The 12,165-nt window shown below is 39.6% G+C and overlaps 1 protein-coding gene across 1 annotated transcript in view; it reads left to right on the top strand.

The window, feature by feature from the left end:
- DNAH12 (dynein axonemal heavy chain 12) overlaps nucleotides 1-12,165 on the top strand; it is a gene marked incomplete at its 3' end in the record, with an annotated part of 211,639 nt that overhangs the window by 240 nt on the left and 199,234 nt on the right. Inside the window, exon 2 of the mRNA XM_082663999.1 lies at nucleotides 558-736. Within this exon, the coding sequence (XP_082520125.1) occupies nucleotides 567-736 (170 nt within the window). The 5' untranslated portion in view covers nucleotides 558-566. The remainder of the gene's footprint in view (nucleotides 1-557; nucleotides 737-12,165) is intronic.

The following is a 12,165-nucleotide window of genomic DNA, read 5'->3' as shown; positions in this document are numbered from 1 at the left end:
GGCATCTGCAGCAAATGCAGTTGATATCACAGTTAATTATTCAGCATTTATATGACATTTTAGATTTCTTATGCACTTAGCATGCCTATTTTTGTTTGGTCATAGTATGGCTTTCTAGGAAGGTAGCAAAACTAAGATACAATAGTGATGTTTAAAAATATTAATGATGTTAAAGTAGCAGCTTTTTGGGGAGAGAGATTATATCTCAACAACTGGATTTTGTTGTTGTTGTGATTTGCTTCTTAGGGAAAATTTGAACTCAAAATTTTAGAACTGTACAGGTATTTAGAGAGCATCTAATCCAGTTCCTTAATTTCAGCCATGAGGAAACTGAAGCCCTCACTCACCGGGAAGTGACTGGCTTCATTTGTTCATAGCAATGAATGGTAGAGCTGTAACAGGAATCCCTGCCCATTTATCTCAACTGCCATCCTTGGGAAAAAGATATAAAGAGGCCTAGAATTTTTGGTATTGATATGTAATGAATATATGGAGGCTAGCTTTTACAATAATGGCTTTACGGACTTTTTCTCCTCAGAGTATATTTTAATCTTTAGGGGACCAAGATGTCAGATACAAACAAAACTGCCATTGCAGCAGAAAAAGAGGCTCTGAACTTGAAGTTACCTCCCATTGTTCGTCCCCTGGAAGACATAGGTGTTGACACACCAGCACAAAGTAAGCTGCTGAGTTACAGAAGATCCAAGGAGCAGCAGAAGACAATTAATCAGTTAGTGTAAGTAGCATATTAGTAAATAATCCTTGTTTGGAATTTGAGTGAAATAATTAGTGTTTGTATTCTCATAAAAAGTTTAACTATTTAGGTTGTTCATGGTCAAAATATCATCTTCAAATTCAAGTAGGAAAACAATTGAAAAAGTAATTGTAATGATAGTAAATGTTATATAGTGCTTATAGTGTTTATTCTAAGCATTGTTTTTATTGTTTTACCTATACTTCTCACAACAACCCTATACGATGGGTACTATTGTTATTTCTATATATAGATGAGTAAACTGAGGTGCAGAGAAGTTAAGTAACTTGCCGAAGTTCTCACAGCTTGAGTTTAGGCCCTGACAGTCTGGTCCTAGAGTTCACATACTTTGAACACCACACTATTCCTCCTTGTGATATATTATAACCATACTGGTCCCTGAAAGTAAGACCAAGTAACTGGGCCTCTACAAATAGCATTGCACTGGAGCAAATACTTAATAAAATACCTTGAAACTACTTGTACTTAAAATTTTTTTCTATACAAAAGAAAATATAGTCTAACATCCTACCCTTTCCGCTCCAATTTAGTGGAAATTAAAACTAATTTAGGTACCAGCTACCAAAGGCACTGATAAGGATGGTTCAGTCAATTCAGCAGTTACTGAGAATTTCCTAGGTACCTGATTCTGCTGGGCTCTAGGGATAAATAAGAAGAAAAAGATATTGAGCTCTGTACGCTTTGAACCTAACACTGAACTATAAAACAGGGAATTTCTCTCTGGTGGATTTCTGCTTCTCTTTCTGCATTCTCTTTCCCTCTTTGGTCTGCCTCCTTTATACCTATTTTTGCAACTGACTAAGTTTTATTCTCTGTTACATTGTTGATGATCATATTGTTGCTAGTTAAAATAATTTAAGTTTTTGCTGATTTTACTTTCCTTAAAATTAAACAGGTCTGTTAATCATATAACTTCTTTAAATTTACATTACTATTAGTCTGTCAATCTTCTAATCATATTTAAATCCAAACTTATAAGGTATATTAACTAATGGCAGTATATGTATTGTCAGATACCCTTTACCCCTTTAATTTCTAAGACTAACCAATGTTTCAGTAGACTTAGAGAATAGAAAAAGGGGTTCCTTAGGAGTTACATATTGTTCTTGCTCCAAAACCTTTTATAATCTCAGAATGTTGAACTACTTGCAGTTCCATATTTTTACATTTAGTGAAAAATAAATTTCACAATTGCTCCCTGCAGTTTCCTTCACTGAAAAGTCTATCTGAATACTTATACAGTTTATTCAAGGCTTAGTTTATGAATCACCTCCTCTGGAAAGCTTTCTCCTAATCCCCTTTGTGCAGCTTTAACCCTGTCTACATATTCTCTTACATCTATTTAACGGATATTAAATATCTACTGTTATCCAAACACTGTGCTTGTTACTAGAAAGACCACAGAGAACACAACAGAAAGGACTTTAGTCTTTCAGAAGCTTATATTCTGGTGGGAGGAGGCAGATAGTAAACACATTAAAAAAATTATGTTAACCCTTTAGATGGTGATAAATACTATGAAGAAATAAAATAGTGGGATAGAGAGTGACAGGGAAGATGTTTCTAGGAACATTGCAGGAAAGTCCCGTGGAGGTGATATATAGAGATCTAAAGAATAAGAAGTTTGTCATTTAAATAAACATGAGAACACCACTGTAGCAAAGGGGATAGCAAGCATGAAAGCCCTGCAATGTGAATGCTTTCAGTGTGTTCTAGGAATTGACAAAGGTCTATGTCACTAGAGTATCAGGGACCTGGGGAAGAGTATTATCAGGTGAGGTCTGTGGATAGAGAGTTCCAGGAGTAAGGTGGGATGTAAGGAGTCCTGGGCAGAACAGAGCCCTCTGCTGGGACCAGTTCCTTGGAACACTTGGCTGAGCAAAGATCGAAAATTGTTTTGTAGCTTTCCAGATTCCCATGAATGAGCCACTTCTTCCTTGGCCACTAGGAATCCCTCTTGATTCAGACCAGCCTTTCTCTCCTTCACCATATGTAGTCTCTTACACAGTCCTTTGAAATTATCCAATTTTGTTTATTTATCTGTTTTTTGATTGTTAACACAGAAAGCAAAAACAGGGAGTGAAAACACTAGCTCTTACATTCTTCGCAGCTCTTTTTATTTATATCAGTAGAGAAAACACACTCCAGGAAATTATTGCTATATTAAAGGGTGACATTTATATATAAAGAGCTCAAGGTAGTTACGCATATTTATGTTGGGATCATTGCAGTGCAAGGTAGCTAGTGCCAACTAGCATACCAAAGTATAATCCTTGAAAGTATTGATCACTGAGAGCTAGGCTGCTCACAGAGAAAATGATGGATGAAGGGGAGTCTGGCCTGGGCCTTGACAATTAACAAAGAAAAGAGGAAGGAGGATATTCCAGGCACATTTTCTACTCCATGTGAGAAAGCCTTAGGAATTTTATTTTTAATAGATCTTTATTGGAGTATAATTGCTTCACAATACTGTGTTAGTTTCTGTTGCACAACAAAGCAATTCAACCATATGCATAGATATGTCCCCATATCCCCTCCCTCTTGAGCCTCCCTCCCATGCTCCCTATCGCACCCCTCTAGGTCATCGCAAAGCACCGAGCCGATCTCCCTGTGCTATTTTCCACCAGCCAACTATTTTACATTCGGTAGTATATGTATGTCGATGCTACCCTCACTTAGCCCCAGCTTCGCCCTCCCACCCCAGGTCCTCAAGTCCATTTTCTATATCTATCTCTTTATTCCTGCCCTGCAACTAGGTTCATCAATACCTTTTATTTTTTTAGATTCCATATATATGTGTTAGCATATGGTATTTGTTTTTCTCTTTCTGACTTACTTCACTTTGTATGACAGACTCTAGGTCCATCCACCCCCCTACAAATAACTCAATTTCGTTTCTTTTTATGGCCGAGTAATATTCCATTGTATATATATGCCACATCTTCTTTATCCATTCATCTGTCGATGGACACTTAGGTTGGTTCCGTGTCCTGGCTATTGCAAATAGTGCTGCACTGAAACATTGTGGTACATGTCTCTTTGAATTGTGATTTTCTCAGGGTATATGCCCAGTAGTGGGATTGCTGTGTCATATGGTAGTTCTATTTTTAGTTTTTTAAAGAACCTCCATACTGTTTTCCATAGTGGTTGTATCAATTTACATTCCCACCAACAGTGCAAGAGGGTTCCCTTTTCACCACACATTTTTCCAGCATTTATTTTTTCTAGATTTTTTGATAATTGCCATTCTGACCGACGTGAGTTAATACCTCATTGTAAGGAGCTTCAAGGTGGTGGAAGAGTAAGACACAGAGTTCACCTTCTTCCCCACAAATACATCAGAAATGCATCTACATGTGGAATAACTCCTACAGAACACCTACTGAATGCTGACAGAAGACCTTAGACCTCCCAAAAGGCAAGAAACTCCCCACGTACCTGGGTAGGGCAAAAGAAGAAAGAAAAAACAGAGACGAAAGAATAGGGACGGGAACTGCACCAGTGGGAGGGAGCTGTGAGGGAGGAAAGGTTTCCACAAGCTAGGAAGACCCTTCATGGGTGGAGACTGCGGGTGGCAGAGGGGGGAAGCTTCGGAGCCACGGAGGAGAGCGCAGCAACAGGGGTCCGGAGGGCAAAGTGCAGAGATTCCCGCACAGAGGATCGGTGCCGACCACCACTCACCAGCCCGAGAGGCTTGTCTGCTCACCTACCGGGGTGAGCGTGGGCTGGGATCTGAGGCTTGGGCTTCGGTCGGATCCCAGGGAGAGGACTGGGGTTGGCTGCATGAACACAGCCTGAAGGGGGCTAGTGCACCACAGCTAGCTGGGAGGGAGTCTGGGAAAAAGTCTGGAGCTGCCGAAGAGGCAAGAGACTTTTCTTGCCTCTTTGTTTCCTGTTGCGCGAGGAGAGGGGATTAAGAGCACAGCTTAAAGGAGCTCCAGAGACGGGCATGAGCCACGGCTATCAGCGCGGACCCCAGAGATGGGCATGAGACACTAAGGCTCCTGCTGCAGCCACCAAGAAGCCTGTGTGCGAGCACAGGTCACTATCCACACCTCCCCTCCTGGGAGCCTGTGCAGCCCGCCACTGCCAGGGTCCCGAGATCCAGGGACAACTTCCCCGGGAGAATGCACGGCACGCCTCAGGCTGGGGCAACGTCACTCTGGCCTCTGCCACTGCAGGCTTGCCCCGCATCCGTACCCATCCCTCCCCCTAGCCTGTGTGAGCCAGAGTCCCTGAATCAGCTGCTCCTTTGACCCCGTCCTGTCTGAGTGAAGAACAGATGCTGTTCTACATGCAGACGTGGGGCCAAATCCAAAGCTGAACCCCGGGAGCTGTGTGAACAAAGAAGAAAAAGGGAAATCTCTCCCAGCAGCCTCAGGAGCAGCAGATTAAATATCCACAATCAACTTGATGTACCTTGCATCTGTGGAATACCTGAATAGAACACGAATCATCCCAAGTTGAGGAGGTGGACTTTGGGAGCAACAATATGTATATATTTATCCCTTTTTCTCTTTTTGTGACTGTGTATGTGTATGCTTCTGTGTGTGATTTTGTCTGTATAGCTTTGCTTTCACCATTTGTCCTAGGGTTCTGTCTGTCCGTTTTTTTTACTTAAAAATTTTTTTTCTTAATTATTTTTTATTTTAATAACTATATTTTATTTTATTTTACATTATTTTATTTTGTCTTCTTTCCTTCCTTCCTTCGTTCCTTCCTTCCTTCCTTCCTTTCTTTCTTTCTTTCTTTCTTTCTTTCTTCTTTCTTTCTTTCTTTTCTCCCTTTTATTAGGAGCCATGTGGATGACAGGCTCTTGCTACTCCAGCCAGGCATCAGGGCTGCGCCTCTGGGGTGGGACAGTGAAGTTCAGGACACTGGTCCACAAGGGACCTCCCAGCTCCACGTAATATCAAATGGCGAAAAGCTCCCAGAGATTTCCATCTCAACGCCAAGACCCAGCTCCACTGAATGACCAGCAAGCTACAGTGCTGGACACCCTATGCCAAAAAACTAGCACAACATGAACACAACCCCATCCATAAGCAGAGAGGCTGCCTAAAATCATAATAAAGCCACAGACACCCCAAAACACACCACCAGACGTGGACCTGCCCACCAGAAAGGCAAGATCCACCTTCATCCACCAGAACACGGGCAGTAGTCCCCTCCACCAGTAAGCCTACACAACTCACTGAACCAGCCTTAGCCACTGGGGACAGACAACAAAAGCAATGGGAACTACGAACCTGCAGCCTGCAAAAAGGAGACCCCAAACATAGTAAGTTAAGCAAAATGAGAAGAGAGATGAGAACAAAATGAGAACAGCAGATGAAGGAGCAAGATAAAAACCCACCAGATCTAACAAATGAAGAGGAAATAGGCAGTCTCCCTGAAAAAGAATTCAGAATAATGATAGTAAAGATGATCCAAAATCTTGGAAATAGAATGGAGAAAATACGACAAACATTTAACAAGGACCTAAAAGAACTAAAGAGCAAACAAACAGTGATGAACAACACAATATGTGAAATTAAAAATTCTCTAGAAGGGATCAATAGCAGAATAACTGAGGCAGAAGAACGGATAAGTGACCTGGAAGGTAAAATAGTGGAAATAACTACTGCAGAGCAGAATAAAGAAAACAGAATGGAAAGAATTGAGGAGAGTCTCAGACCCTCTGCGACAACAAGGAATGTACCAACATTCGAATTATAGGGGTCCCAGAAGAAGAAGAGAAAAACAAAGGGATTGAGAAAATATCTGAAGAGATTATAGGTGAAAACTTCCCTGATATGGGAAAGGAAATAGTTAATCAAGTCCAGGAAGCACAGAGAGTCCCATACAGGATAAATCCAAGGAGAAACATGCCAAGACACATATTATTCAAACTATCAAAAATTAAATACAAAGAAAAAATATTAAAAGCAGCAAGGGAAAAACAACAAGTAACACACAGGGGAATACCATAAGGTTAACAGCTGATCTTTCAGCAGAAACTGCGCAAGCCAGAAGGGAATGGCAGGACATATTTAAAGTGATGAAGGAGAAAAACCTACAACCAAGATTACTCTACCCTGCAAGAATCTCATTCAGATTTGACAGAGAAATTAAAACCTTTAGAGACAAGCAAATTCTAAGAGAATCCAGCACCACCAAACCAGCTTTACAACAAATACTAAAGGAAATTCTCTAGGCAGGAAACACAAGAGAAGGAAAAGAGCTACAATAACAAACCCAAAACAATCAAGGAAATGGTAATAGGAACATACATATAGATAAGTACCTTAAACGTAAATGGATTAAATGTTCCAACCAAAAGACATAGACTGGCTGAATGGATACAAAAACAAGACCCATATATATGCTGTCTACAAGTGACCCACTTCAGACCTAGGGACACATACAGACTGAAAGTGAGGGGATGGAAAAAGGTATTCCATGCAAATGGAAATTAAAAGAAAGCTGGAGGGCCTTCCCTGGTGGCGCAGTGGTTGAGAGTCCGCCTGCCGATGCAGGGGACATGGGTTTGTGCCCCAGTCCGGGAAGATCCCGCATGCCGCGGAGCGGCTAGGCCCGTGAGCCATGGCCACTGATCCTGCATGTCCGGAGCCTGTGCTCCACAAGGGGAGAGGCCACAACAGTGAGAGGCCCGCGTACCGCAAAAAAAAAAAAAAAGAAAGCTGGAGTAGCAATTCTCATATCAGACAAAACAGACTTTAAACAAAGACTATTACAAGAAACAAAGAAGGACACTACATAATGATCAAGGGATCAATCCATGAAGAAGATATAAACATTGTAAATATTTATGCACCCAACATAGGAGCATCTCAATACATAAGGCAAATACTAACAGCCATGAAAGGGGAAATCGGAAGTAGCACATTCATAGTAGGGGACTTTAACACCCCACTTTCACCAATGGACAGATCATCCAAAATGAAAATAAATAAGGAAACACAAGCTTTAAATGATACATTAAACAAGATGGAATTAACTGGTATTTATAGGACATTCCATCCAAAAACAACAGAATACACATTCTTCTCAAGTGCTCATGGAACATTCTCCAGGATGGATCATATCTTGGGTCACAAATCAAGCCTTGGTAAATTTAAGAAAATTGAAATTGTATCAAGTATCTTTTCTGACCACAATGCTATGAGACTAGATATCAATTACAGGAAAAAATCTGTAAAAAATACAAACACATGGAGGCTAAACAATACACTACTTAATAACCAAGAGATCAGTGGAGAAATCAAAGAGGAAATGAAAAAAATACCTAGAAACAAATGACAAGGAAAACATGACGACCCAAAAACTATGGGCTGCAGCAAAAGCAGTTCCAAGAGGGAAGTTTATAGCAATACAGCCCTACCTTAAGAAACAAGAAACATCTCAAATAAACAACCTAACTTTACACCTAAAGCAATTTGAGAAAGAAGAACAAAAATAACCCCAAAGTTAGCAGAAGGAAAGAAATCATAAAGATCAGATCAGAAGTAAATGAAAAACAAATGAAGGAAATGATAGCAAAGATCAATAAAACTAAAGGCTGGTTCTTTGAGAAGATAAACGAAATTGATAAACCATTAGGCTCAATCAAAAAAAAAGGGAGAAGACTCAAATCAATAGAATAGAATTAGAAATGAAAAAGGAGAAGTAACAACTGACACTGCAGAAATACAAAGGATCATGAGAGATTACTACAAGCAACTATATGCCAATAAAATGGACAACCTGGAAGAAATGGACAAATTCTTAGAAATTCACAACCTTCCATGACTGAACCAGGAAGAAACAGAAAATATGAACAGACCAATCACAAGCACTGAAATTGAAACTGTGATTAAAAATCTTCCAACAGGGCTTCACTGGTGGCGCAGTGGTTGAGAGTCCACCTGCCGATGCAGGGGACACGGGTTTGTGCCCCGGTCCATAAGATCCTGCATGCCGTGGAGCGGCTGGGCCCGTGAGCCATGGCCGCTAAGCCTGCATGTCTGGAGCCTGTGCTCTGCAAAGGGAGAGGCCACAACAGTGAGAGGCCCACGTACCGCAAAGAAAAAAAAGAAATCTTCCAACAAACAAAAGCCCAGGACCAGATGGCTTCACAGGCAAATTCTGTCATACATTTAGAGAAGAGCTAACACATATCCTTCTCAAACTCTTCCAAAATATAGCAGAGGTAGGAACACTCCCAAATTCATTCTGCGAGGCCACCATCACCCTGATACCAAAAGCAGACAAAGATGTCACAAAGAAAGAAAACTACAGGCCAATATCACTGATCAACATAGATGCAAAAATCCTGAACAAAATACTAGCAAACAGAATCCAACAGCGCATTAAAAGGATCATACACCACGATAAACTGGGGTTTATCCCAAGAATGCAAAGATTTTTCAGTATACACAAATCAATCAATGTAATACACCATATTAACAAATTGAAGGAGAAAAACCATATGATCATCTTAATATATGCAGAGAAAGCTTTTGACAAAATTCAACACCCATTTATGAAAAAAACCCTCCAAAAAGTAGGCATAGAGGGAACTTTCCTCAACATAATAAAGGCCATATATGACAAACCCACAGCCAACATCATCCTCAATGGTGAAAAACTGAAAGCATTTCCTCTAAGATCAGGAACAAGACAGGGATGTCCACGCTCACTGCTGTTATTCAATATAGCTTTGGAAGTCCTAGCCACGGCAATCAGAGAAGAAAAAAATATAATACAAATTGAATAAAAAGAAGTAAAACTGTCACTGTTCGCAGATGACATGATGCTATACATAGAGAATCCTAAAGATACCACCAGAAAACTACTAGAGCTAATCAATGAATTTGGTAAAGTTGCAGGATACAAAATTAATGCACAGAAATCTCTTGCATTCCTATACACTAATGATGAAAAATCTGAAAGTGAAATTAAGAAAACACTCCCATTTACCATTGCAACAAAAAGAATAAAATATCTAGGAATAAACCTACCTAAGGAGACAAATGACCTGTGTGAAGAAAACTATAAGATACTGATGAAAGAAATTAAAAATGATACAAATAGATGGAGAGATATACCATGTTCTTGGATTGGAAGAATCAACATTGTGAAAATGACCCTACTACCCAAAGCAATCTGCAGATTCAATACAATCCCTATCAAACTACCACTGGCATTTTTCACAGAACTAGAACAAAAAAATTCACAATTTGTATGGAAACACAAAAGACCCTGAATAGCCAAAGCAATCTTGAGACAGAAAAATGGAGCTAGAGGAATCAGGCTCCCTGACTTCAGACTATATACTACAAAGCTACAGTAATCAAGACAGTATGGTACTGGCACAAAAACAGAAATATAGATCAATGGAACAGGATAGAAAGCCCAGAGATAAACCCACGCACATATGGTCACCTTATATTTGATAAAGGAGGCAAGAATACACAGGGGATAAAAGACAGCCTCTTCAATAAGTGGTGCTGGGAAAACTGGACAGCTACATACAAAAGAATGAAATTAGAACACTCCATAACACCATACACAGAAATAAACTCCAAATGGATTAAAGATCTAAATGTAAGGCCAGAAACTATCAAACTCTTAGAGGAAAACATAGGCAGAACACTCTATGACATAAATCACAGCAAGATCCTTTTTGACCCACCTCCTAGAGAAATGGAAATAAAAACAAAAATAAACAAATGGGACCTAATGAAACTTCAAAGCTTTTTCACAGCAAAGGAAACCATAAACAAGACCAAAAGACAACCCTCAGAATGGGAGAAAATATTTGCAAATGAAGCAACTGACAAATGATTAATCTCCAAAATATACAAGCAGCTCATGCAGCTGAATATCAAAAAAACAAACAATCCAATCCAAAAATGGGCAGAAGACCTAAATAGACATTTCTCCAATGAAGATATACAGATTACCAACAAACACTTGAAAGAATGCTCAACATCATTAATCATTAGAGAAATGCAAATCAAAAGTACAATGAGATATCATCTCACTTCGTTCAGAATGGCCATCATCAAAAGATCTACAAACTATAAATGCTGTGGATTGTGTGGAAAAAAGGGAACCCTCTTGCACTGTTGGTGGGAATGTAAATTGATACAGCCACTATGGAGAACAGTATGGAGGTTCTTTAAAAATCTAACAGTAGAACCGCCAGCAATATGACCCAGCAATCCCACTACTGGGCATATACCCTGAGATAACCGTAATTCAAAATAAGTCATGTACCACAATGTTCATTGCAGCTCTGTTTACAATACCCATCCACTTGGAAGCAACCTAAGTGTCCATCAACAGATGAATGGATAAAGAAGATGTGGCACATATATACAATGAAATATTACTCAGCCATGAAAAGAAATGAAATTGAGTTATTTGTAGTGAGGTGGATGGACCTAGAGTCTGTCATACAGAGTGAAGTAAGTCAGAAAGAGAAAAACAAATACCATATGCTAACACATATATGTGGAATCTAAACAAGAAAAAAAAGGTCATGAAGAACCTAGGGGCAAGATGGGAATAAAGATGCAGACCTACTAGAGAATGGACTTGAGGATAAGGGGAGGGGGAAGGGTAAGATGGGACAAAGTGAGAGAGTAGCATGGACATATATACACTACCAAATGTAAAATAGATAGCTAGTGAGAAGTAGCCGTGTAGCCCAGCAAGATCAGCTCGGTGCTTTGTGACCACCTAGAGGGGTGGGAAAGGGAGAGTGGGAGGGAGGGAGACGCAAGAGGGAAGAGATATGGGGACATATGTATATGTATAACAGATTCACTTTGTTTTAAAGCAGAAACTAACATGCCATTGTAAAGCAATTATAGTCCAATAAAGATGTTAAAAAAAGAAAAAGGTACAGATGTAAAAAACAAAAAAAAACCTCATTGTAGTTTTGATTTGCGTTTCTGTGATAATTAGTGATGTTGAACATCTTTTCATGTGCTTCTTGGCCATCTGTATATCTTCCTTGGTGAAATGTCTATTTAGGTCTTCCATCCATTTTTCAATTGGCTTGTTTGTTTTTTTGGTATTGAGCTCCATGAGCTGTTTGTATATTTTGGAGTTTAATCCTTTGTCTGTTGTTTCATTTGCAAATATTTTCTCCCAGTCTGAGGCTTGTCTTTTGGTCTTGTTGATGGTTTCCTTTGCTCTGCAAAAGCTTTTAAGTCCCATTTGTTTATTTTTGTTTTTATTTCTGTTACTCTAGAAGGTGGGTCAAAAAAGATCTTGCTGTGGTTTGTGTCAAAGAGTGTTTTTCCTATATTTTCCTCTAAGAGTTTCATAGCGTCTGGTCTTATTAAGTCTTTAATCCATTTGGAGTTTATTTCTGTGTATGGTGTTAGGGAGTGTTC

Source organism: Grampus griseus, assembly GCF_964374135.1.
Source record: "Grampus griseus genome assembly, chromosome: 10".
In the NCBI taxonomy this organism is placed as follows: domain Eukaryota; kingdom Metazoa; phylum Chordata; class Mammalia; order Artiodactyla; family Delphinidae; genus Grampus; species Grampus griseus.
The sequence above is the reverse complement of the archived record's forward strand: the minus strand, read 5'-3'. Positions and strand labels throughout refer to the sequence as shown.